This window comes from Silurus meridionalis, chromosome 10 (assembly GCF_014805685.1).
Source record: "Silurus meridionalis isolate SWU-2019-XX chromosome 10, ASM1480568v1, whole genome shotgun sequence".
Classification (NCBI taxonomy): Eukaryota; Metazoa; Chordata; class Actinopteri; order Siluriformes; family Siluridae; genus Silurus; species Silurus meridionalis.
In genome coordinates this window covers 4,827,165-4,854,329 of record NC_060893.1, presented here as the reverse complement: position 1 = coordinate 4,854,329, position 27,165 = coordinate 4,827,165, and the positions used below count along the sequence as shown (strand labels likewise).

The 27,165-nt window shown below is 38.7% G+C and overlaps 1 protein-coding gene across 1 annotated transcript; it reads right to left on the bottom strand.

The window, feature by feature from the left end:
• On the bottom strand, positions 1 to 27,093 carry pparab (peroxisome proliferator-activated receptor alpha b). The gene is made up of 8 exons (XM_046859047.1): positions 26,961 to 27,093; positions 16,177 to 16,410; positions 13,200 to 13,357; positions 10,395 to 10,533; positions 6,883 to 7,082; positions 3,003 to 3,212; positions 2,086 to 2,329; positions 1 to 612 (listed from the first exon to the last, which is right to left on the bottom strand). Exons 2-8 carry the CDS (start codon positions 16,367 to 16,369, stop codon positions 368 to 370), a joined length of 1,389 nt encoding a protein of 462 aa, XP_046715003.1. The 5' UTR covers positions 16,370 to 16,410; positions 26,961 to 27,093; the 3' UTR covers positions 1 to 367.
• Positions 27,094 to 27,165: the final 72 nt, after the last annotated feature.

Genomic DNA, 27,165 nt, shown 5'->3' with positions numbered 1-27,165 from the left:
TAGACTTTTTTTTTTTTTATTTTAGAAAATATAATGAAACTTTAGTGCAGTGTGAATGAGGACAATCCTGCCACTGGCCATTTCTTTAAAAAAAGATTTCCATCGTTTGCTGGTATTTACTTTCCGGGCAGCACTGTCTCTTGTGCATAGTTGTTTTATTGGCAAGCCCTTTAGATGGGGTTACACTGTGTCTTTAAAAGGGACAGATCCCAGAAGCCCCTGAGAGCATTTCATTATTTTATTTTTTTAGGAACAAATGAACATCTGAGCTGTCAGACAAGCCTTTAATCGTTAGGAAAGGTTAAGGGCTTGTTCTCTTGCACCTTCTTTGTGTTCCGCTTCGAATTTAGTGGCACGTGAGTCTCCCTTAGTACATGTCCCTGTAGATTTCCTGAAGCAGAGGATGCAGTGATGTGTCCTCCATTTTCTTGATCTCCTGCACTAACTGGGCATGCTCCGTGACTAGTTGACGCAGATCAGCTAGTTTCTGCAGCAGGTTAGGAAACAGGAAGGTATTGTCTGGGTGGTTATTCTGTAGGTGGAGCTGCAGCACATGGACGATGCTCTCCTGCATCCGCTCGATGTATGGGACATTCATCAGGCCTGGACGATCTGAGTGACCAGAAGAACAAGTTTTAAAAGACCTGGGAAGTTCCAGCATGAAACGCATTATACACAAATGAATAGAAAAAGTGAGGTATTTAGTCCACAAGGTAGGTAGCCTCTTAATCAAGTTTTGGGAACGCTTTCGTGTTGTCCACGCTCTGAATCATGTGTGTAATCAGTCCAATGGTAAGCACGGTGTCACCGTTGGGGTGACATCATGACCAGGAAGCTATAAAAGCACATGGAGTGAAGCCGGCGCTAACTTCTGTTTGTTCATGAAGCGCTCCATGTGTGTTTTGTCTCATGGTATGTGGTAATGTCTGAGAAAATATATATATACTAAAATGAAGGCAAACAAAAAGACTAAGCACACTTTCCGGCTGAGTAACTAACACTTTGTAGTTTTGGATTTTGTTCTCCCTCAATAAAAACAACCTTCATTTAAAAACTGCATGTTGTGTTCACTTGTGTTATCTTTTACTAATATTTAAATTGGTTTAATGATCTGAAACATTGTGTGTGACAAACATGCAAAAAAATAATTCATCAGGAAGGGGGCAAACACTTTTTCACACCACTGTAGATTGGCAGGCCGATGAGCAGAAAGTTCCCCCATCCAGTAAGCTCGACAAACGACCTTTCTGCGACCTGCTTTACAGAATCTGCGTCAGGGTCTGCCTTTGTTTCCGGACCTGCACACTGAGGTTAGATTAGGTTTAGTTCCAAGTCCTCTTTATACTCTAACTTAGTGGGACTGAAAAAGTGTGGTTACGAGTCTGTGCCCCGGGTTGAAGAGACGTTGGCAGGCTATCTCTCCCCGGGTGCCTCATTGTCCCTAAAGACCCCGACACTGTATCCCGGTATCGTAGCGGACCCGGAGGACTCGCTGCCTCCCGCTCCTTTCGGGTTAAGAGCGGACTTAACCCGGAGTGTGGCAGCTTCTAAGACTTGGTTCTCTGGAGTTTCTCTCCATGACATCTGCAATGCTGCATGTTGGTCCACCCTGCTGACCTTTGTCTGGTTTTATAAGCTTGAGCTCAGTGCCACTTCTGGCCCCTCTGCCTAGCTGTGCTTTTACACACGAGACAGGGACTGGTCAGTCTGGCGGTATTGGATACTCATTCCCAAAGCTTTGTTGACGCAGCTCGAGTACCTGAAAGGGAATGTCTCCAGTTGACGTACGTAACCATGGTTCCCTAAGGGATTGAGACGCTGCATCTCCAGGCCACAATGCTGCCATCTCTGCAGCGCTTTCTTTTGCTTTTCAGAAGCTAGCACCGGCTTCACTCCATGTGCTTTTATGGTTTCCTGGTCGTGACGTCACCCCGCCGATGACGCCGTGCTTTCCATTGGACTGATTACACACATGATTCAGAGTGTGGACAATGCGGAAGCATTCGCAAAGCGTTGTTGACGCAGCGACTCGTTCCCTCAGGGAACCATGGTTACAGGTTATGTAACCTGGAGACGGTCTCTTACCTCCACAGCAGATTATGGCTGCTACAAACAGAGCCAGGTCGCTGTCATCCAGTCCCAGTGCATTGAACTTCATGGCGAACTGGAACTTGGGCTCCATCATGTCACTGATAGGTCGTCGCAGGCTCTTGAGGAACTCTCTTGTAATGAAGCCACTGCCGTAGGCAACCAGCAAGCCATCTTTATTCATGCAAGAGGCCAGCATAGCAAAAAGTGCCTCGTACACACCATACTTTAAAAGTGTTACCTAAAAAAAATGCACAAAAGTGGACAGGTAGAATGACATTGTTTAAGAGCAAGTATATAAAAGAAAGCTGTAATGGAGACATGGCCCAATGATTGAAAGAAGCACCACTTGATTGCAATAGCATCGTAATACCTTAAATTCACATTTCATTGACTTTTAAAGAGCAAAAAGCTCAAGCTGCATATCGACTTTCTCGTTTGATAGCTGTATGTCATGCAGTGGTGGACAGTAACAAAGTAAATGAAAATAAAAGAAGCTTTTTTTGCGTATCTGTACATAACTGAAGTATTTCTATTTGGGGATACTTTTACTTTACCTTCACTACATTTCAACATTTTGAGAGTAATAAATGATAGAAGAAACTCCTGACTCTAACTTGCCAAAAACCAAAAGAAGGATTTGTGTTCATGATCATTTTAAAAGGTATCAATCAGTGTTTGACTAATTAATATTATTCTATTAATAGATTGGTGTGCTAAGAGTAAGAAACATTATAGCCATAATAAATCCTAGTACTTTGGATACTTAAGTACATTTAAAGGCAAATACCTTTGTACTTTTACTCAAGTGAAAGTTTAAAGGGAGCACTTTTACTTTTACATAGTGTATCGCTACTTTAACTCAACTACATGGTTTGTGTGCTTCGTCCACCATCGTTTGCCATGGCACCAACCTGGTCATTTAGGTCGAGGTTGCAGAAGCCTGGAACGGACTTGGCAAACTCTGTGAGCTCTGTGACGGTCTCCACTGATGTGCACTGGCAGCAGTGGAAGATTCGCACTTCTACGTCCTTTTCGAGCAGTCCACCTGCACTGCCAACCATCTTAGCCACCAGAGTCTGCTCGGCCAGATGCAGAGTCTCCATGTCATGGATTACAAAGGGCTGGAATACAAAAATTACAACAAAAAATGTTTATCCTCTTTACTGACAATTGAGGTGAGAGTCCATGAGATATCTTCTTGGGTATACATGCAGCAACCTTTATCCAGACATCCATTATTATTCTATTATTATTCTATTATTATTATTATTATTATCCATTATTAGTCTACTTCTTGCCTTGTACATGTCAAATCTTAGCTGGACTCCACTAACTACTACTTGACATACAGTTCAGCGTCAGTACAACAACAAGCAGAACATTTTGAGAGGAATATAGGATGGAAGAAACTCCTGACTCGAACTTGCCACATCACCCATGGCCTTATTTGCGTGAAAAACTTTTTTAAAGCAGTTCAAAAGAAGCACAATTTTTAAATTATCAATCAGTGTTTGACTAATTCATATTATTCAATTAATAGATTGGTGTACTGAGAGTAACATTAGAGTCTTTTCACTTAATGAGTTGATTTAAATGAGTTGAGACTTGTCACATTATAATAGGAACATTATAGCCATAATCATAGTACTTTGGATACTTAGACTTACACATACTTTATTGATCCCATTAGGGAAATTATTGTGTTACAGCAGCAGCAGCAGGTAACACAAACTGTAGTAGGGGTTAAAAAAAAAAAAAAAAAACGCAGAATGTAAGTAAATAATTTTAACTTAAATAAATAAATAAATAAATAAATAAATACTTTAAGACTAGACAGTGCCAATTCTATCATTAGATTAATCTTTGTCAGAGAATGGAAGACATGACTGTTGCCCATCACATGAGAAATATCATCACCACCACCCTACATGGGCTGCTCAAAACTGGCCCCTGCTGTGAAATGCCACTCTATGAGAAGCATCTCCTTCTGATAGGGATTTCTTTTTTAGAAAATTCTGCTCCAGGAACATTACTGTGAACTTTCCCAGGTTTTACAAAGGATTTGATTACTGTGCACTTTCCCTCCCTGTTGCTGTCAGGAAAAATGTGTCTGCTACCTGAAGGGCAACACAGAGACAATAGGAGGAGTTACCTTCCTCAGGCAACAGGCCCCTCAACCAGGAGAACACCCCTACCCACACCACTACCTAATACTGCCTATTTGCACACACCCACATACATATTTCAATTATATTTGATCTCACAAAAAATGCACTTAATCTCACACGTTATCTGCATCCATGGATACAATGCTGCTATTATGTGTATATGCTTCATAGTTTATTTCTATTGTTACTATGCAACCATATTCTATTTCAATTTTTTTATTCATATTCGTTCCTATTCCCTTTTATTACACTGTACATAATTTGTTTTTCCTGCTAGTATATTGCAAATACTTTTATTCCTATATTTATTTTAATATATTATATTTCAACTTTTATTTTAACTTATTTATTATTTAATTTTGCGTAACTAAGAGGTCATAAAAAGTCAAATTTCAATGCATGTCAAATAATTTTTTTTCAATGTTCTATTCTTGCGTATTATGGTGTGAGGAGTTCATCACAACCCAGCATTTGTTTAATGCAAAATTTTAGCTGGCATTTCAAAATCATTTTTAATCAAGAATGGACCCATAATGTAAGCCGAGGCTGCCCAATAATCTATATAAAAATCATAATATGTATTTGAGGTTTTACCCTATCAAAGATGACATAAGCATGCACCTTCTCTAGGTTCTACAAAAATAAGTTTAAGATGAGCTCGAAGGGTGATCAGTTCATAATAGCATTGTGGTATATATAACCAGAGGTGCATTTGGTTTATCCAAACATATGCAATTCACAGGGGCACTGCAAGTTGTGTATTTACCCTTTTTTTTTGGAAGGGAAGGGGTGCCAACTAGAGGTTGACCAATTCATCATTTCTGGCGATTAATTGGCACCGGTAGTTTGATTGCTGGAATTATCTGCTATCAGCAAAAATCCATACCGATAGTTTTTCCGGGTTGTATTATACAACCATGCTGGGTGCCTCTACAGCCGAATCACTGATGCCATGCACTGTTAATTTGAAGTCTCTTTTTAATTAATTGTGGATATAACCGTTTTTAATTATTTTAAGTGTTACATTTTGTTTGAGTTTGAATGCACGTATTGTATTTTCCTCAATATTCAATAATATAATTAATATATTAATTTTTATATTATTTAGCACATTTATATAATTTAGTACATTTTTGTAATTTTGTATTTTTGTAATGAAGTTAATTTGGCATTGAGTGTTATATTTGTTTTTGTTTATTTGATCAAGTGTCCATTTTAAATACTATTGGTTGATTAATCGGTTATCGGCAAGTACGATCCAACCTAGATATCGGTATCGGTAAAATCCACTATCGGTCGACCTCAAAGAGCCAACCATGATCTTGTATACCCATCAGCAAAAACATCATAAAAATCATATAAATTAGCATGCAGAAGGAACACATTTTTTTTTGTCTTAGCATCGTGACTGTACAGTGCAGAAAGCTACTTTCGTTTTTTTTTTTGCCAGTGAAGTAAAAGCTACAGCTATACTTTTTAAAAAGTTTTAAATAAAGAAAAATGACAAAATCATAATGAAGAAATCAAATGATTAAGACTTGAACATGTCTTTCTTTGGAAACATAAAGGTGAGGTGTGCGGAGAGAAGGATCTCACAACATCCGAAAAAACACAGGCGTGTGTTAGATAATGTGGTTTGCTTGGGTTGCTGTGATTATAATCACATTATACTTTATAGTTATAGAACAGTTCTGGATTAAATAGATAGTTAAAAATAGAACTACCCGTATTTTCCGGACTATAGGCCTTTACTTTTTCCCCACGTTTTGAACCCCGCGGCTTAAACAACGAAGTGGCTAATTTATGGATTTTTCCCGGTTTCACAAACGCCAAACCAAAAAACTGAGCGACATAACATTAGACCAATGAAATGTCCGAACGGAAATGAAAAAACACACTTCACCTGTGTTCTGAGCTGCACAGCATCGGAAGAAAAAACTTCCACCTGTGGTGATTTTTAAACGCACGACAATGCCAAAAAATTCCCGAGAGAAATAGTTGTGAAAGAAAGGAGGAAGACAGTGAACAATGACTTTCTTGGTAGGTTACTGTTTAGATCCAAGCCATTGTAACGCGTTGAGTCTGGGTGAAGGAGAGCTCGCTAACTCCAGTTACAACAGAAATTTTCTTATTTTTCTTGGCAACAGCGTTACGCGTTAGTCAAAGAAACTTAGAAATGAGCATCAGAAAATAATAAGGACATATTCCTCGGTCTTGCACACATGCAGTAATACCGGAAAATGCGGCAGCAGGCTATTCCCAAAATGCCGCTCTGCTCTTAAAGGAGCCACAACATATTTCACCAGTTACACCGTGTTACAGACAATGTCTTTCGTTAAAGCCTGTGTAAAGTTCATTAGTTTCAGTGTAGACACCTACATTCTACATGTAGACACCTATACCTACATAGACAGGTGCGGCTTATTTATGTTCAAAATAAAAATCTTTGTCAAATTCAGCGACTTATATATGGGTGCGCTTAATAGTCCGGAGATTACGGTATATGTTCTCCTCTCTTAGGCAGGATTGGACATCATTTCTTTCAGAGGTTTAATAAAAAAAGTACACCATGAACATACAGATTATATATTATTACCTATGATGTATAGAAGCCTAAACTTACTGGTGTGTTTGTTTTGCCTGTCAGGATGGTCCGTGCCTTTGCTTTGTTCATGCTGAAGTTCTTGAGATAAGCCTCGTAGATTTGCTTGGCCAAAGTTTTCTGGTCAGCTAACTGAGGATTCTCCACCTCCTTCTCCCCAGTTAATATCTCTGCCTTCAGCTTCAGCTTCTCGGATTGGGGCATTCGGCCAAAGCGGATAGCTGCATTCAAAACACAGCACAATGACTCAGGGCAAGAAAATGTTATACATACTCACGTTACTTTACGTTAATTTCTTTCTTTTTTTTCTCTCCTTTCTTTCTTTCTTTCTTTCTTTCTTTCTTTCTTTCTTTCTTTCTTTCTTTCTTTCTTTCTTTCTTTCTTTCTTTCTTTCTTTCTTTCTTTCTTTCTTTCTTTTTTCTCTCTCTCCTCCCTTTGTTTGTTTGTTTGTTTGTTTGTTTGTTTGTTTGTTTCTTTCTTTCTTTCTTTCTTTCTTTCTTTCTTTCTTTCTTTCTCTCTCTCCTCCCTTTCTTTGTTTGTGTTTGTTAGTTAGTTAGTTAGTTAGTTTCTTTCTTTCTTTCTTTCTTTCTTTCTTTCTTTCTTTCTTTCTTTCTTTCTTTTTAAAATAGTTGTATTTATTCTTCCACATGGGTGTTAATAAAGCAGTAAAGTCAGGAACTGATGTAGGTGAGGTAAGGGAGGCCTGCGATGAATCCAGTGTTCAAATTCATCCCAAATGTGTTTAATAGGTTTGAGGTTAGAACTCTATATCAGGCCACTCAAGATTTTTCACTCCAACCCAAATAAACCATACCATCATGGAGGACATCTAAAGACATCCTATACAATTGTGTGTCATCAACATTGTGGAAACAGTGTGGGGAGGAACCACAAATAAGGATTTAAAAGTCCAGTGTCCCAATACTTTTGTCCAAATAGTGTATACATGCTTAAAACATCCCTAATTAAAGTTACAGACGCTTCCCACCTTACAACCGTTCATACCATGAATTTGTTACTGTGTTCATTATTGACTACACATATCTTCTAATGATGTAAGAGCTATAAATACTATCAAATACACAATAAAATATACTAAAACAAATGGATATAATCGAAATACTGTATACAATATTTTGTATTTGGTAATAAAAGGTCCAGTGCGCATCATGTAGGCTGGTTACGGTCGACGACTAGCTAAAACTATTAAAATAAAACAAATGCATAGTCAAATAAGAACAAGTGGAATGGGACACAATGAGCTAATGCACTAGAGCTGAAGAGCAGGTGTTGTTTCGATCCGATGACCACCGGCGTTTTGCCAGAAGTAGAAGCTAGTGTATAGTGTATGACTTAGCACACCAAAACATCTGTTCTAACAGAACGTGGACAGTAGGATCACACAAGTGAACTTGAGAAAGTGCTCAGTACAAAATGGACTCTTTCCCATATAATATATATATCGTGTGTGCATTTGTATATTACTCAAGATCAAATCAGTGCTCGTCCTGCTGGCAGTTTGACCCGCATGTTTCCTGAACCCGCACAGTCTGTTTTGACACTGTTCCATGATGTCACTTAGACTCCTTTCACCCTTGCTGCTATTTTTAGCGTGGCACCACTGAAGCACTGTGCAGTGAGGGGGTTGAGGGTCAGCATGCCACGCTGGATGTGTACATAAAAAGGGGGAGCTCGGGTGCACAAAAGCTTATTAGGTCAAGGACTCCGAGGACGACATTCAAAGCATACGTCCTCTGACCGATTACTGAGGAAGTGAAGAATTTGAGAGTGTGGCTGCAAATCTAAAATAATAAACCAATTTGGCCAACCGTTATTTTTAGCCTAATTTCTATTTAAAATAATGATAGAAGTGGAACTTGTTGCCATTTTTCTTTTTAATGATTAACCTACCCAAGCTGTTAGGCAGCATTCAGAGGCATGAAGCTTAACTGAAAGCTGCTAGCTGATCTTCAGAAGAGACCCCCTGGAAAATTAATGTGCTTGAGCATGGTACATATTAATACACTAAAACAATAGGATCTGAGATAACTTGAATGTTGTTTAGACAGTCATTTGGTAACCAGAATTTGGGATCTGTCAGTGGGGAAGCATACCAAAAGAAAGTCACCTTACCCCCTTTGGCACACGTGTAGCGTCAGTCAGCATGCAATCTATTACTAAATAATGTGCTGAGTATATCTTGAAGGGTTTTGTACAAGCTGGTCATGTGACTAGAGGAGACAGGCTAGTTTACATCATTTGACCAACACACTTCTGACTCACACTGTGCATAATATGTTGATAGGATGTCTGCATGCTTTTGAATTGAATCCACTTGTACTAGGAGACCTGAACCTGTTCCAGCATGGCAATGCCCCTGTGCACAAAGCTAATAGATTTTAGAGTGTTCTGGTCGAGATTTGTGCTCATTTATCCACAAGGACATGAGTACAGTCCTGTATTGATGGAGCATGAGGAGGTCCCTTCAATAGGAGACCCAAACCTGTCCCAGCATGACAAAGCCACCGTGCACAAAGATATGATTTACACCGGTTGGAGTGGAAGATCTTGTGTGCATTAATCCATTGACCCACGTTTTGTACTAATTTGTTATATGAAATGTGATATGCACTATAAATAGTTCCCTATAATAAAGTTGCATCAGTGTTGCTTCACCAGAGTACCAAGAGTACCAAACAAAGATATTTCAGGTGAAGTGGTTTTTCATTTGAATTAATATTTTGTTTTAAGTAAGTTCGTATTATTGGAGCCACACAATATTTACATCGTTTTGTCTGACATTAACAGCCACTTCAGCTTTATATTAGCAAACATGGTTTACAAGAAACCAGTCCAGCTAATAAGCACCTGATCAGACCTTTATTTTGATTATAGGGATGTTATAGTAAAGCCATTATAATTAGTAATGACTGATCCAACATAGTGGATGACCTGGAAAGCTCTGTTTGATCACATGCTCACTGTTTTTTCCTGTTCATAAAACTAAATGCGGAGTAAAAGGAAATGATACTTCGAAGCTTCTCCATTGTTCTTATTGTTGTTTGAGATTTTCCTGTTAAGATTTGCAGAATGACGGAAATAATGTCACCACAAAACAAAAGCTCCAGAGAATTCCTTCTAGGTTTCCAGGTACCATCATACACTACATAGACAAAGGCATTGGGACCCCTGACTTTTCCAGGCATATGTGGTTCATATAGGATGTCTTTGGATGCTCACTTACACTAGGAGACAGAAACATGTTCCAGCATGACAATGCCCCTGTGCACAAAGGTTTCTATCAGCTGCAGTGGAAGATCTTGATTGGCTTTTAAACATCCCATTTCACATTTGTCTCTGTTTGCTGGTAATGTTATGATAATAACCCCCACTCTCCTGGCAAGATGTTCCACTAGATTTAGGAGTGTGCTTGTGGAGATTTGTGCTCATTCAAGGGTCACAAAGCTCTATCGTAGGCCACTCAAGATCTTCCACTCCAACCCATGTAAGTGTGTTAGTAGTAGAACACTCACCGTTGTGGGACATGCCCACAGCTAGGCACTTTTGAAAGCGGCAGTATTGGCACTTGTTCCGGTTCTTCTTTTGGATTTTGCAGTGGCGTTCACACTTGTCATATTCTAGCTTGAGGCGAATGGTGCGCCTGAAGAAGCCCTGCGGAGAGCAGAAGTTCAGGAGTTCGCCGGGTTTTATGTCAAGTATCCCGAATACAGCAAGGGTAAATATTTACAAGATTTATCTAGTGTTTCATGTTCATCAATTTAGTCTCTTAAAAAAAAAAAACAACAACAGTGTGTGAATAAACCCTGAAACAAGTAGAAAGTAAGTTAATGAATGTTAAGTTGATGAATGCTAAAAAATGAATACTAAAACACTATTCTGTAATACAGAGCACATGCTTCCTCTTTCAATTCCTTGAAATTTTTCTATGACTGTATACACTGAAAATAACACAAATGAAGGAGATTCTTCATGAGGTATTCTTTGGTTTGTCCTATTTTAATGCATACAACCTTTTAAAAAAGGTTCCAAGTAGTGCTGACACAATTCCTTGAGTGTCTCGAGTAATTTGAATACACAAAATTATTATAAATTATTATAAAATAATTATAGAAATTATTTGCCCCGATGCTTTGTTTTGTCCATATGACTACACACGGAGCATTGTGTTTCCCACCGGACCATTATTACTAACGCACCACACACTGAACTCTGGAGTGCTCTGGACAGGTAAACACAGAAGACGCTGCAGAATGAAAAATGGAGGACCGGGGAGAAAACACCGCGGGGCTTGAAGAAGATTCAGACCACAGAAAGCTTCCAAAGTTTGCAATCATTTCATACGTTTCAGTGCGTTTAACATTTTTTAAAAGTCATTTGAAATAGATTTTTATAGTTTTATTTACGATTTTCTTTGTATTTATATATTTGCATTTTGATATAATATGGCAATTAAATGCACTAAATGGGTTTAGTATCTCAAAGATATTCTTGTATGCAATATCAGCAATAAAAATTTAAATTTTTCTAAAAAAAGAAAAAAAAAGAAAACAAATGACTTTTTTTCATTTTAAGTGACCCATCTTATTTTTTCTTGTATATTTAGTATTTAATATAGAAAAAGTACTTCGTATCTCTTATACTCGATGGATCAATGGAATAATCGGTAGAATACTCGATTACTAAAATTACCGATAGCTGAAGCTCTAATTCTGAGTGAAAATCCCTTTAGCAAGCTAGTTTTATTCATCCGAAGGACCCTTAAAGAACCCTTTGTGTGATGGGTAACAAATCCCAGACGTGAATTTGTAACCATGTCCCAAATGCAACTCAAAACGTTGAAACTTCAAACCACAATAATTCAAAATAAAATTCGAAGCCCCACCTGGGATTCTACCCAAACTGCCAATGATTAAACTGTTAAATCAGGCGACCAGACAAGCGCATGTCCAATCATCGGACCACACAATCTTCGCCTAACTTTCACAATCTGGATAAACAGTTAGTCACCAGTGACCGGTGCCAGCGGTGTGGACACTCGAAGGGAGTCTGGCTGACAGGCACATAAAGGACATTAATCAGAAATTTCCTCACCGCTCTTTAACCACTCTGTCCCAAGACACTTCCAGAAAGTTACGAAAGTGAGATGATAGTGAGTGCAGAACGTCCATCGAGAGCAGGGTGTGTGTGTGTTTGTGTGATTCGTGTAGGCGTGTGTCTCGGTTGATTTGAGGACAAAAAGGTTGGGGGCACAAGTCCAGCAGAGAGACAGCATGCACGTGGCCGCCCCGGCCTAATCACGGGCCCTGGACGTGACTTGTCCAGCTGAAACAGTGCGTGATGAAGTGTGTAAAGGCCTCTGCATGAGAGGGGGGGAGTAGAGACGAGAGTGTGTGTGCGTGCAAGTGGCCAGATAGTGTGCTTGTTTGTGTTTTCTCTGGGGGTGAATTGCATCTGAACGAAGCTTAAACCGGTGCATCTGCGCACAATATGCACGTACTCCACAGAGGTACACGACGCAGGGCATTCACTCGTCCAAAGCATTCCAACAACATGCAATTATTTTCTATTACCATTCCAGGCCTGGTAACACTAAACGTAATCTCTGCTAATATGTTTAACAGCAGTGATAGTTTTTTATGTTATTGCTGGTTAAAATCCTTGTTCTGTGTAGGTAAAATAATACAGCATGCTCTAATTGACCACATACGAGGTGGCATCGAAAAGTTTCGAGTCTGGCTCTGTTGACAAGAAAGTACTTTATTTATCTACGTTTACACACGATCACTTTTAAAACAGTGCTCCAAGCGTTCTTCTGGAATGTGTCCTGGAAGCTTTCTCTTTGAAGCATGTCGAGCATCTTCTGCGATCCGTGCCGGATCTCCGCAGTAGTGTCAAAACGACCGTTGAGCTGGATCTTCATCTTCGGGAAGATGTCTGCAGGAGCCAAATCTGGTGAGTAGGGTGGGTGTGGAAGTGAGATCATGTGGATTGTTCTCCGCCGATCATTATGCACAAGTTACCTAATGGTTTTGACATTTTCTGGGGATTGAGTTCGTTGAAGGTCTTCCTGATCTCTTGTCATGTTCCAGTGATGTTCTACCGCCACTCGAAAGACCTCAACGACGCATTGCAGCGTTGCCGTATGTCAAAGCGTATGTCATGTCATGTAGCAGGAATACACAATAACAGCAGGAATAACACAAGTTAGCACCATTATTCTTGAATTTTTTTTTATACCACCTACTATTTGGTGTTGAACCCTTTTTTGTGCAAACAGACAGGTTCGAATTAAAAGGAAACTGCAAAACAAGTCTCACCTTGCAACCCTCACAGGCATGGACGCCATAGTGATATCCCGAGGCTCGGTCTGCGCACACGCGACACTCCAGGTTTAGAGAAGCAGACGTAAAGTCCTCCTGTCCTGCTATGGCCCCACACACACCTGAAGATGGACTCGAGGCTGGGGTCAGAGCATCTTTTTACCCAAACACACACACACACAAACATAATGTAAAACAAACATACAAATCAAATCAAACTTTCTATAGTCAGCTTGACCTGATTTTGGACTCTGGTAGCTAAAGATTTTTTGCCATTGTGTCATAAAGTGACATGCAGACTTCAGACATTTCCATGCCTTTTGTAACACTCTGCTGCTTGCATAGTGGGAGGTAGGAAAGAAAGAAAGACTGACAGCTGACCGCAGACATCAAGTTTGTCTCAAGGTCATTCGTCTTGCTTGAAAATGGTTAAATATTTCAAATAATAAGAAGAGAAAATCCTCTCGGTGGTCTGGGAACCCAAATAAAGTGATCCTGAAAGCCTGTATTAACATCCAGAAGGAAAGTGTAAATGATATGCTACATGACTGGCCTAATGTTGAAACTTAGCACCGGGACTACAAATAATGCAATAAACTTCAAGCATTCTGGTAAAACAAGCTTTACAACGAATCATTTCGCAAGTCCAGGGACAGAGTTAATTAATTTAAAAAACAGCGATTTAAACTGTGGATTAATAAACCTGTGTGGTAGCATTTCCCAGCAACTAATGCAGCTGGGTGCCACACACACACACACACACACACACACACACACACACACACACACACACACACACACACACACACACACACACCCTGCTTCGTAGTCAAATGTTTGCCTTGCAACCTGTGATTTATTAGCCCTAATGTCCTATGCATAACTGCCTTAACTGCATGCCACAGGAGCACCTACCAGCTTGTGGGTTATGTTCCAAACTCAAACCTTTTTCATCATTCCTGAATGCACCTATGTAAATATAAACAAAATAGATTTGAGTAAATGCACTTCATTACTGTATTTTAGTTTTTTATTTTTTTGCCTACTTTTTAGGTTTACTGAGTACTCTACTTAATATAGCGTAATTTCCGGACTATTAAGCGCACCCAAATTTAAGCCGCATGTACTGAATTTTACAAAGATTTTTATTTTGAACATAAATACGCCGCATCTGTCTATAAGCCGCAGGTGTCTACACTGAAACTAATGAACTTTACACAGGCTTTAACAAAAGACAGTGTCTGTTACACGACTTGTATCTAAACAGTAGCCTACCAAGTCATTGTTCACTGTCTTCCTCCTTCCTTTCACAACAATTTCTCTCGAGAGTTTATCTTTTGGCATCGTCGTGCGTTTAAAAATCACCATCGGTGAATCTTTTCTCCCGATGCCGTGCAGCTCAGAACACAGGTGAAGTGTGTTTTCATGCCCGGTTGTTTTCAGCGTGACGAATGATTCGCATTTCCTGTTGACAGTCCGAGTGACCGGCAGGTCAAACATCAGAGGAACATCATCCATCTTTATGATGTGGTGCGTCCCGATTCAGTGGCAGCGCATCTGATTTAATATAAAGAGTTTCACTGGTTCACCTGAACCCGTTCGGCAATTTCATTGGTCTAATGTTATGGGGTTCAGTTTTTTGGCATGAAGCTTGTGACACCGGGAAAAACCCAGGAAAAATCCATAAATTAGCCGCTCCGTTGTTTAAGCCGCGGGGTTCAAAGCGTGGGAAAAAAGTAGCGGCTTATAGTCCGGAAAATAAGGTATGTGTAATACAACTATTGACCACTATATTTTAATTGACAATAAATGTTACAATTTATATTTCACACCTCTGTTGAAGGCTCCCCTACCTGAATAAATCTAAAAGAAAGAGCTAGAATAAATTCCAAAAACTAGAACCAGCTTTTGTTGAAGTTGAATTTTGCCCATCTGTGAGATTAAGATGTACATCAAATCACAGCTCTGTAAATATTGGTTTTACCTCATATTAAATTATTTACTCTAGTTTTATTTGTCCGTTGAATACTAATGGTTCTTCTACTTTGCAACATAAATGTAAAATCAATGAGAACTATATGTGAATAATGGGTGCAGTTCAGAGCTCCATTCCCCTGCACACCAGACCGTTATAAGGGGAAAGCTTTCTCAAATTACAGACACACCGAGAAAGCCCTACTCCACACACACTCTCAACAGATCCGTGGGGTTATGCTTGTGCTTTTGCAACTGCTACTCATTTAACACAAATTTGTATTCACTTCAAAGTACAAAGGAAGTGAATTTTTCTGAAATGTAGTAAAGTAAAGATATTATGCATTACAGCTAATCTTTATCAAAATGAAAATACTATACTTAGTATAATACATTATATACTTAGTAAAATACTGATGCTTAAAAAAATGTGCTTAAGTACTGTAACAAAGTAAAAACACTTCCTTACTGTCCACAACTGCTTAAAGACAAAGTTTAGAATTTGGATGTAAAAAACAGATATGGTTCTTGCAGTGCTGAATTGAAGACACCACATTAAAATTGAAATGTCTCATTCTGCAGGCTACAAACACACAAATACACAAAGATACACACAAATGCAAAAGCTCATACATTCATTAGAAGAATCTAGTGAAGCTTTCCTTATTATTAGAAGCAAGGACAAAGTTAAGAGTTGCTGTGTGCAAAGATGATGCTATTATATATGGGTAATAAAGTAAATATAGATTTTTTTTCCATTCTTTTGACAATCGTAGAAAAATCAAAAAGATATTAATTTTTTTTTTGTTTAAAACAGTAACATTTAAGATTGTAATGTAACGTGTATATATATATATATATATATATATATATATATATATATATATATATATATATATATATATATATATATATATATATATATATTTTTTTATTATTAAAATCAAATAATATAGGAAGGCTTTTTATATGGAAAAAACTGTCTCAGCTCGATCCCTACCTGGCACCGTGGAGCTTTCAGAGCTGGAGCACCGGCCAGTCGAGTGGTACTCGGAGACGTCCAAGTTGCTGAGTGCCTCTTCATTGATGGACTTGGAGATGTCTTGCAAGTCTTCGGCACCCACGAGGTCCCTGTAGAGCACAGAGTCCTCCAGATGAGACGGAGGACTGTAAGGGCTCTCCATGTCTACCATGTCAATGGCGGACTGGATCTGAGGCCAACTCACGCATCGGTCTGCGCACAGAGAAGGTGGTCGTTCATATATTTGCAAAAGTGTTATGAAACTAAACAGATTTCAGATCGGTGACAGAGTTAAATCACACTTATAAATGCCCAATATCAATAATGTTACTTAAGCGTGAACATGCTATGTTTTAATGTCTCGGTTTGCATGAAAAGAATTTGATTTATTTCGGTATTCGTCCTAACTCCTTAGCAGGTCGTTAATAAAACGAATCATTAATCAGGGCAGCGTTCGAAACCGATGGCCAGTTTAACCCTGTCAGTAGAGGTGTTTCGTCTTTCCATTCTTATCTGTATTCAACTTGAGATGTGTGCATTTGAAAATATCCTTATCTACGTGTCTGTGTTGTGTCTGTCCGAAGGAGGAGTTAAGCAGACAAGCCAAATGTGGCCAGGGTTATCAATAGTTACCATGCGCTTATAGGAGAATACATGGGTCTCAATATATCAGGATAATTCACTCTAACCTAGATTTAAAATCTGGCAAACATGCTGTTTACTGTAGATGCTACCGAGGCATAAACACACTAAAATACCATAAGCTGCTCATGCCTGGAGTAGAAGGCAATTATAAGTTCAGCACATATAGTAAGTTTGTGTAGGAGGTTTACAGTATTTCTCCAAAGTTTGGCAATGGATTAGAAATCAAGTCTCATCAAACAGACAGACTGCATAAAGGCAAAATAAGAAAGGTTTAAAAATGGAATGAAAGCCGAAAAAAGAAGACGACTCAGGATCAAGACATTTACAGCATTTGGCAGACACAAGGCAATGACCACAGACTGAGTGGCTCTAAAAAAATAAAACAACATTAAGGTGCACTGGATTTCCTCATCAACCAGCAACAAAGTTGGGATATTTATCTTGAGCACATTCGTGGTGGACCTAAAGTCTATCCTGAGAACCCTGGAGGAGACCTACAATTTATAAGTCCATCTAGTCACCAATTACTGGACATGATCGAGCTCAGGCTTGAACCCCCAACCCTGGAGCTGTAAGAGGGGTTTTATACCAGCTGTACAATGTGTTTCCTACGAAATAAGAAAGCATGACCAAGTGAAATGAGAGAAAAGCGCTATTTATAGTTCATAGTTCATGACTGACCCCGTAATTCTCTTTGCATAATGTATAGAGATTGTTGTATAATTAAGTTCACATACAATTACATATATAATCAACAATTAAGAAGGATGATGATTAACCTACTGTTAAGGCAAAGTCACAGAGTCTTCTGGATTACCAGGGTATTTCATTAAAACACATTATTTTAAACCTACTGGACTTGAAACATAGACAGCATATCATTAAACCCAAGAGGTATGAACTATATAACCACAAAACTAAAATAAGTTCAATCTATGCATTTATATCAGTCTCAAGCAATTATAAATATTAATATACTGTATGCCCAGAAATTTGATTCATGTGGAAAAAAAATCTCTTTAGTTTAATAATCACTTCGTTTTGGCTTGGGAATGCTTCCCACATGACAACACTATAGAATAAAGGACATGGTCAAAGTCCAATGCTGTGAGAAGTCATTTATAGCATTTGGCAGAAGTTGTAATCGAGGGCAACCGGCAATTATCTCCAACAATGCAGTTGAGAGGCAGTTAAGGGCCTTGTTCAAGGGCCCAGCACTGACAGGAGTTTGGCCATGCTGGGATTTAAACTCACAACTTTCCAAACCAGAAATCCAGAATTTTAACCACTAAGCTACCACTTCCCTTTTTCTCCAAGCTCTATTATACTTGTCCTATTGGTCAAGTCTAATCCAGTCTATCAGCCATGAGAACCAGTGTTTAGGATTCATGATAATTCACAAATGAATAATTCCTAATGAATTCAGGCTGTTTTTAAATCCTAAATCCTACAGGCACCTATTTAAATCCTTGGTTGAATGTCAGACCAACAAATCTTTTTCCATCCTGCTTGTCATGTGAGTGCAAAGTTTAGGGAACTACTTTGTCATGCGGTAAAATGTCGTATCTTAAAAAGGAGAAGTCCTTGACCCATGACTTGTCTCTCTAAACTCATTTACTGCCCTGATATGTTACATATTGCAGTTTACTGGCTGTGATTTTTTCACATGATGTAAGGTGTAGTGAATGGACTAGGATTATACATTTTAGATGGTATTTTACTGACAAATCCATGGAGTTTCATAGTGAACATTTAAGAGATGCTACACCACAAGCTGTTCTGATCCCTAAATCTTCTTCTTCTGCTTTTCGCATGAATTTGACAGACCCACAGTGTCTCATGTGATGCTTGATTTATGCGCTGGTGAAAGAATATGTGATCCAAATGACAACCAGGGGAGCTTTGGATATTGTTTGCCACTGACTTTTAGTGCACACAAGGACGGAAAAACCAGTAGGAAACTTGTTCGGTCAATGAGTAACTGGTTCACAGTAGCAACCATGTTACATATACTGTATACTCCTGGGCAAAAAATAAATAAATAAAAATGATATATAAATTTAAAAAACTCGAACGACCCCAAATGTAAAAAAACTGATCCACCATCAGCGGTTTAATCTTTGCACAAGGATTTTAATATGGATCACTAAGTAACAAGAGACTGACAGTAAAAGAGAATCCATATTCCATATTCTTACAGATATGCTATGCATCAAATTAGACAATCAGTGAAGACCAACTTAAAACAACCTCGGAAAAAACTCAAACAAACCTCTCCATGCACAAAATCTTCACTGAAAATCAGACTTTCAGTGAAGAACAAGCTAAAAAAATTCACTAAAAATAAGACATTCAGTAAAGAAAGACCCCCAGACAACCTCAAAAACCTCACCGAACCCCAGCAAGCAGCACTACCACTATATTCTACTAGATCGTCTGTGATCTCTAATATGTTGCTCCAGTTTGTATATTATTCTTTAATATTGTTTCACAAATGGCTCCAGGGTGGACGTTTCTTCCAAAGTAACGATGTCCTATATAATTCACTTGCATTTACTTCCAGGATGTTAGATGGGAAACATTGTGCACTTTAGTCCATCATATTTGGTATTGAGATTTTGATTACTACACTCTCTGTGATTAAATGAATTGGGGAAATTAGTCATTTTCCGTTATATAATTCCTTTCGCTTGTTTCTGAGCACACCCAGTGAAAGAATGAATGAAAGAGAAAATGACTCATTCCCCTATTTGTTTAATATTAAAATCAAGATTCGATATTCGTAATATTCATAATTCAGATAGGTAATTCGTAATATTCGATTCAATATTAAATCAAAACAGGAACAAAAGGCATCGTAACTCACAATTCGCGAAGCACAAAAATGAATAAATAGAACCTGAACCTGTCTAAAACAAAACACATATCAATTGTCAGAAAATGAGCATGGATAATTCCGAATGCACTTCTGGGAGCTTTGACAGAATGTGGAATCTTGGATTCAGAGTAGTTGAGAAGAGTAATGTGGAGGGATGATTTATTGTGATGTGCCAGAGAGGCATCTTAGAAGATCTGGTAAGAAAATATAATACAGAATGCACTTTTTTTTTACCAACAATGCTAATTTCTGCTATTTCCTGCTAAATTCCAAAAATATTTGGCCATTTTGGATCCCCCAAACACAATAAAATGCAATGCCTCTGATTTATGACCCAAAATCACACTATTCAGCAACAATAACTCTTTAATGCTTTTGTTTGATTCTGTATTAAATCTTAAAGATGATAAAGTTCTTGGTTTAATACTAGCCTGTTGTTTATTTATGCACCAAAACTTTGATAAAATCCAAAGCTTTTTGCTTGTGAACGTTGCAGATATGCTTCCAAAAAGTTTTACGGCTTCTGGAATATTTTACACCACATTTCCAAAAACTTAGTCATGTGCTAGACTGAAGAATGCTCTCAAAATGTCCCATAACTGGGACATCTGAAATATATCTGCAGAGATGAACCATTTGTCAAGCACATTTGCTTGGTGAACATGTAGTTTAATGTAACTGTTCCTTGGTTGGATCAACGACCGGACGATGCCTACGGAAAGAAAGTTGAGTAACAAGCTCCAAGTAGATCATAGTGATCATAAGTCCTCGATATTGCCACAGGAAGTAAATAAGCAAAAAAATGACAAGAATCTTATGCTTGGCATGTGGCCATTGAACTAGAGAATAACGTCTTTGCAAACAATTACTGTAGATGGCTATATAAATTCAGGCTATTAAATTAATATAATTTGGAAATAAAAAAACTTTTCCAAATGACAGACCAAGTGTCAATTTTGACTAAGGGACATGGGTCAAAAAGAAATGTTACATTATACTGAAGTAAATTATATTAACATTAAAGATGCCATTATTCCCCTTATTGATGATTTCATAATCTTAATAAATAAATAAATAAAACTACGACTTTCTTATCTGCTTACCTAATGATTTTTTTTTCAATGAAACTTACATTACAATGAAAACATAGAAACAATCGCATTTATAGTACTATAGAGTTAAATACCTAATAATACTTCAATCTATAAGCACTACATTAATATCAGTGACTGCTAAGGAGAAACATGAAGCTTCTCGATATTCTTCAAATGTGTTTCCAAACTGGGCTGAAAAAAGTACTGTACTTTCTAGTGTTCAACCCCCCCCCCATTTCCATTTGGGGTTAAAGTCAAATATCAACTTTTTACATTTTGCGAAATCGGTCTGTCCTTTTTATTTATGAGTGGATAAAAACTGGTCGAGCACGCAGCAAGCCACCAATCGGTGTAGAGCGTGGGCTACGATTGCGTAGCGTTTTTGATTGCCGCTTGGTGAAATCTATTTAGCACGAACATACAGTTCAGCGTCAGTGCAACAGCATGCACAACATTGTAAGAGTAATAAATGATGGAAGAAACTCTTTACGAAATATGTAGTTGCAAAGAAGTTTTCGGGCTCATGATCATTTAAATAGATATAAATCAACGTTTGACTAATTAATATCATTCTATTAATAGATTGGTGTGGTAAACGTAACAGAGTCTTTTCACATAAACTGAGTTGTTTAAGCAGAGTCTAAAAATACTATACTAGAACATCATATAGCCGTAATAAATCATTTGGATACTTACATGTTTTGTACTTTTACTCAAGGGAAAGTTTAAAGGGAGCACTTTTACTTTGACTGGAGTAATATATTACCACTGTATCTCTACTTTAACTCAAGTACATGGTTTGTGTACTTCATGCACCACTGCTCTTTTCATATATATTGCATGGCCTGGGAATCTCTGTTCTAAATGGTGGTATTTGGGGGGGAAAAAAAACCAAGCCAGCGGTGCTTTTCAGTATAGTATATTCAAAATAGCTGAAAGCCTAAAAAAAATGAAATTATTTAAGAATGGGGCCTGTATGCATTGTCCTTCCTCTGAAGGTCATCGGTGCTGTTTCACACACCAGTCTATTTTATACCTTGTTGTTCATTCGACCACATTAAAAACAAAACCTAACATACCAGAAAAGTTATTTTCCGTTTCATCTTATTTTGCCTGACAGACACCTACAGAATAAAACAGACAAACATAATAAAAGGGGGCGTGTCCTTCAATTTTGAATTTGTTTTCGTCTGGTTTTGAGGCACAACAAGGACAACGTGCGGTGGCAAATGCTACAGATTGCCTGACAGCTGTGAGGGTCCTGTTACATTTTCCAGTGGGCTGTTTTAGGGACGGGCTCATCATAATCTAGTGCTGTGGACATCACTTATACACTTCTTAGCTATTGCACATGGGGGACACTTAGGTGTAATCTGCAACAGTTTAAATATGACAGTATATGCTATGATACTTTTTTTTTATGTTACTTCAGTCATTTAGAGGGAAAAGACCTATATGGGGTTTGATATACACTACATAAACAAAGGTTTGTGGACACGCTTTCTGTGTCTATAATAACCTCCACTCTTCTGGGAAGATATCCACTTGATTTTGGAGTGTGCTTGTGGAGATTGTATGCTCAATCAGCCACAAGGGTGTTAGTAAAGTCAGGTACTGATGTAGGTGATGTGAGGAGGCCTGGGGTGCAGTCAGCGTTCCAGTTCATCCCAAAGGTGTTCAATAGGGTTGAGCTCAAAGCTCTAAAGCAGGAGATCTTCCACTTCAAACCATGTAAAGCAGCTCTTCATGGAGCTTGCGTGGTGCAATGTCATGCTACCGCATCCAAGGACATCCTTTACACCCGTGTCCCTCCAACATAGTGGGAACATTTTAAAGAAAAACCAAATATGGCTGGAGAAGACAGGTGTCCCAATACTTTTGCTTGTGAGTTTGCTTGTGATCAAGGAGATCTGAGTGATGTATAGTGATTTATAAAGAAAAACTCCTTGAGGGCATTCGCAAAATTTTAAACTCCTAATGAGTGTGTTACTGAACATAACACAATTATTATAGCTTGCAAGTGAATTTGTCATAAAATGAGTTTCCCATGTATAATATACTGTATTAAAGATATGATACATTTTTACACACAAACACACAAAAAACACCAACCACGTTGTAGTAGCGTTTTTTTGTAGTAATTTCTGGCCCTGAAAAAGCTCATTTGAGCGATGACTGATGTCACTCGAGGATGGCAAAACCTCAATATCCGTTCCAGAAAGCAAACACTCGCGATCTATTAGCAACCAAATCTTCACTTACTTTCATGACAATACACAAAATTAACAACACAAGAGTATGCAATCAAAGGAGCGCACACGCTTCTATAATGATCCGTGTAGGTACGGGTGAGACGCACTATCCATATAGGAACAAAAATGTATGTTGACATGCAGGAGTACACCAGCAGATGGGCAGTTAGTAGAACCAGAAAGTTCAGTTTTGGGAAGAAGAAGAAGAAAAAAAAGGGCTAAAGAACAAGTACTATAGAGAGAAAGAGAGCGAGAGCTGAGAACAGGCCCTGATTAGACGGCTCAGATTCCAAACCTGAAGCGCTCTTTCTCACGCCTGCCAGAGCAAAGGCTCACAAAGAATAAACGAATCAAAGAAGCCGAAAAAAAAAAGAAAGCGAGAGAGAGAGAGCGAGAGAGAGAAATGCAAGAAAAGCCAGAAAGATGCAGTAAGTCATTACACCCTGCAATAAATAATGCTAGAAATAAGTGGCATGTTCTGGCTTGTGCAGACAAGAAAAGCTATCACAATCTGTTTTCAGCTACAAACCATTCTTCAAGTTACTTTACCCTTACAATTTAATTGTATTTGAATAGCGCTGGAAAAAAAATTTATTTAAAGAAATCAATAGTTTAAAAATATCCATGAATTTGTTTCCATAGGTTTGATCCCTAATTGGAGAGCCAGTAGTGATGATGGCGAGAAAAAAACCCAGACCCTCTTTTCCAGTTCTTTTGCAGTTACCCTATTTATACAACCGAGCGGTTGAGGATTAAGGGCCTTATTTAAGGGTCCAGCAGTGGCATCTAGGTGGTGAAAGGATCTGAACCCCCAACCTTCCAACACCTTAGCTTTAACATCCCTGAAGGAATATGGGAAAGAAGACCTTGATCCTCATCTGACACGTTCATTCCATTGCTAGATTGAAAGCTAGTGCGTGTATATAGAAACGTTTGGAAACACCTAGTCTTTTATGGTATTTTGAAAAGTATGCATGTAAAAAAACACAAAGGAACTGGACTTTAAATGACTGGACAGATGTATCCAAGTTTGACATTTTTGTCTCTAACAGAAGAACTTATGTAAGTCGAAGAACAGGAGAGATTTTAACAGACTACCTCACCCACACAATCAAACATGGAGGTGCACGCTTAATGGTTTGGGGTTTTCGTCTCTAGCAGTGAACGTTGGAGAATTATTCCGGGTTTTAAGGAAATTCTGAGCCAACATGGCTACCATTCCATACTTCGACACCATGCAACTAGAACCGACATCACCTTACAACTAGACAACTAGAAACGTACATTCAAGCTCTGTCATAGAGCAAACAGTTGACGAGTGTAATATATCATGGAATGGGCTGCTTCTTTGGGATGAACCGTTAGGGTTCCTGGTGGTCTAGTGATTAGGATGTAGCGCTCTCACCACTGCAGTTCAATCCCCGGTCATTTAACCAACTCCAGCCATTCTTAGTGCCAGTCCCAAGCCCGGATAAATAGGGAGGGTTGCGTTAGGAAGGGCATCCAGCGTAAAAACGTGCCAAATTAAACATGCGGATGATCCGCTGTGGCGACCCCTAATGGGAGAAACCGAAAGAACGTTTCTTTGGGATGAACCTTTACAGTACCTAGTTTGTTGCGTATAAACCAAAAGAACATGCAAGTGTCTTTCAAAAACGATAAAAGCCTGGGTGTTTCCATTTCCAGGCAATTTACATTTTATATCCAGTATCGCATATATTGCAATTAACTGAACAAACAAGAAGACAGATACACTAACGTGAGTAAAGTGCAAAAAAACAATAGAAACCTGTCTTCTGCATGCACCATGAAAGCTATAAAAAAAAAATGCAGCTTCTTTTCAGGAGATTTTCTCAGCAGGACCCCACATGATCAAACATATCAGTCTGCTTCATGCTTCATGTCCGGGGCTGCTTTAACAACCGTGCTCTGTTTACACTTCTTCGCTTCACCTCATCGGGAATGACAGAGGTGGAACCTGTGCAACTCTTCCGCATCGTTGATTACTCCAACAACCGAAGCAACTATTTTTTGTCATTTTTACAAACAAACTATTAAATGAATAAATAAACCCAAACAAAACAAATAAATAAATAAGTGTATTAGGATTAATCACTATATATCTATTTAAGTCTGACAAACAGCAAATATCTGTAAAAGACCCACAATGTAACAAAGTCACAAATACCACCAGATTATACATTAAATTTGCATCGTGTCATAAATGACATGACCATGATTTCCTTAGGATTTGCTATATGTTAATTCAATAATTTAAATAATAATTTTGGGCATTTGAGCAAAGAGTCAAAGGCCCACCAGGGGCAGTTTGGTGGTGCTGGGGCTTCAACTCTGACCTTCAGATCAGTAACCCAGAACCTTAACCACTTAGCTCCCACTTTCCCATCCAAAATTCCCCAGTATTGTCTCATGTCTAATTAGCAGTATTAAAGAGATTGTGTTCAAATAACCCTTCAATGCATCTCATCTGAAATAATGCACAGCCATGAAGTTTTCGCACGAACCTGTGGAGCATGTGCCAGTTCGAGCGCACAAAGAAATTCTGAAATTCATGTCAACATCTCAAACATTCTCCTTTTTATTCACCTTTTAGATCAGTAATATAACCAGTAATAAAACATTGATGTATTAAACTAAAAACGAACGCAAAATTGAAGCGACTCCGCTGTGCGAAAGTTTACACAACAGAACTTGTTTTGCTCGAGTGCACCGAGTACGTCTGGAATTGATCGAGCATCTCCAGGGTTCTTCTCCAAACACAGCGTTTCATATTAACTACCTCTAAAAGCAAAACCAATTGGTCTGAGATGTGACCTGTGTGCCATTGTGGGAAAAAGCAAACCTGATGTTATTGGTTGAGAACTTGGAGGAAATAATAATACAAAAAAAAAAAAATCAGTTTGGTACCTAAACACTCAAGTAACCAGGATTGAGGTAAATGAATAATCGGTGGTTTAATTCGTGGTTAACGTCTCAGCATATCCGGCGCTTCACGTCAGTTTTTTTAATCGTTATCCGATATAAGATGTAGGATAGAGTTGACCTGAGTACCATCAATTAAGTTTTGATCCTATAAACCTCTCACGCCCGAAAAAGCTGAAAAAAAGGGAGCAGAATTGAAAATCCGGCCTCATACATATCACTCATTATGCATATTATGTATATGCATATTATGCATATATTTATGCATAACATGCATTAGATAAACTAATGGTTAATAACCCTGATGTTTGCATCTGCACGCACAATATTCGTCATTTATCTGACTTGCATTTTCCTTGTGCAGTATCCGCTGACTACCGAGAGCAGATCTGTGTTCTTGGACTCTCCTCCATAAAAACATCTTGGTCTCTTTGGTTTAAACTTTTTTTTCTTTAATAATAAATCAAATGTATTTCCACACTATGGAAGAGTGACACCAAGGAGATGTTGATGTCTGATAAGATAATCGAGGGAAAGAACGAAGGTGCTGGAGAAGCAATCGCAGGAACGCCGTCTTTGGTGGGGGTTATGTAATGAGGTTTTTGAGAGTGGTCTGATTTGGTATTGTGGGATCAAGTAGAAAGAAGAAAGACAGACGTACATGAAGAAACTAAACGAAAAGACAAGTTGACAGCTTTTCTGATGTATCGAGATGATGTAGGAGATCTAGGAGAATGACAGAAGTGTGCCTTCTGAAGTTTTTCAAGGAGGCACCATCAAGAACCATTCTTGGGGCTGGTCAAGTTGGAGTTTTGACAGTCTGGTTAGAAGAGGAGTGAGTATGTTAGTAGACAGCTTTAGACACTGCAGGCCGACGCCTACTTTTTTTTTTACTACAGCATTGTAAATAAACCACAGAGTGCGCAGGTCTACAGGAAAGACATGGTCTACCTGGAGGCGCCGTGCGTCCACGTTGCGAAAGTTCTCCGCAGACTTGAGGAGGAGAAGACCAGGGATCGGCACTGGAGACAAAGCGTGGGGAACGATCGTGCGTCTCCTTCCACGCGTCCTTGTTTGTCCGCCGCTGTCAAAGTCTCCGCTCCTGCTCCTGCTCCCCCCCCCCGCCGCCGTCCGCCGAGTGCCCCGACCAAACACT

Bases quoted from the DNA above. Each gene is read 5' to 3' on its own strand.
- pparab (XM_046859047.1), bottom strand. From the start codon at position 16,369: ATGGTAGACATGGAGAGCCCTTACAGTCCTCCGTCTCATCTGGAGGAC. The intron at 13,358-16,176 runs GTAGGGATCGAG...TTGGGTAAAAAG, and splicing joins TGAAAGCTCCACGGTGCCAG to ATGCTCTGACCCCAGCCTCG. The intron at 10,534-13,199 runs GTGAGACTTGTT...TGCTCTCCGCAG, and splicing joins ATGCCTGTGAGGGTTGCAAG to GGCTTCTTCAGGCGCACCAT.